The sequence below is a fragment of the Ceratosolen solmsi genome, unplaced genomic scaffold (assembly GCF_000503995.2).
Source record: "Ceratosolen solmsi marchali unplaced genomic scaffold, CerSol_1.0 scaffold48, whole genome shotgun sequence".
NCBI classification, from domain to species: Eukaryota; Metazoa; Arthropoda; class Insecta; order Hymenoptera; family Agaonidae; genus Ceratosolen; species Ceratosolen solmsi.
The window spans coordinates 315,806-316,418 of record NW_011948440.1 but is presented as its reverse complement, the minus strand read 5'-3'; the positions used below and the strand labels follow the sequence as shown (position 1 = coordinate 316,418).

Sequence of the window (613 nt, the reverse complement as noted above, 5' to 3'; positions counted from 1 at the left end):
GTTGCGTCTCCAGGCGAGGTCCGCCGCACACGTAGCTCCGGCCTCGGATCACGCCGCTTCATCCGGCCTCGATTACGCTCTCTTCAGACGGCGCGTCACTTCCTCTCCTCCGGATGTTCCTGGTTGGTCTTTACGAGACTATATGCGTGGCTCCTGTACTTGGCCGGTGGGTCGTGGAGAGAGAGTGGCTGAGGATGGGGCGGCGGTGGCTGATGGTGGTGGTGGTGGTGATGCTGTTGTGGCTGCTGCTGCTGTTGCTGCTCACCCGAGGGCGGGTTCATACTCGACATGGAGAGGTCCGTCGGCATGTCGATCTCCGGTTCCAGGCCGCTGCCCCCCGAGAGCGAGCCCTCCTCCTCGGGCTCGGACTTTATTCGCATCTGCTGGCGCAGCAGAGATATATTCTTGATGTTCTTGAGCTCCGTCGGGTTGCGCAGAAATCTACAAGAGGAACGAACACGCGTTAGTCAAATCGCGCCTCTTCCCTCTACCCGCCCCCTCCCTTTACCCGCGCTATTTATACAGAGGACCGCGCGAATCGCCCTTCCGTCAGGCCCTGCCCCGTTTTTCGCGAAAGTCAATTAGCGATCAGCGGCGATCAGCGGCGAGGGGT

General features: G+C 60.8%; 1 protein-coding gene across 1 annotated transcript in view; it reads right to left on the bottom strand.

Annotated features, from left to right (window-relative positions):
* Positions 1 to 95: 95 nt before the first annotated feature.
* Positions 96 to 613, bottom strand: part of aop (ETS variant transcription factor anterior open) — a 23,464-nt gene continuing 22,946 nt past the window's right edge. Inside the window, exon 5 of the mRNA XM_011503830.1 lies at positions 96 to 441. Coding sequence (XP_011502132.1) covers positions 96 to 441 — 346 coding nt within the window. The remainder of the gene's footprint in view (positions 442 to 613) is intronic.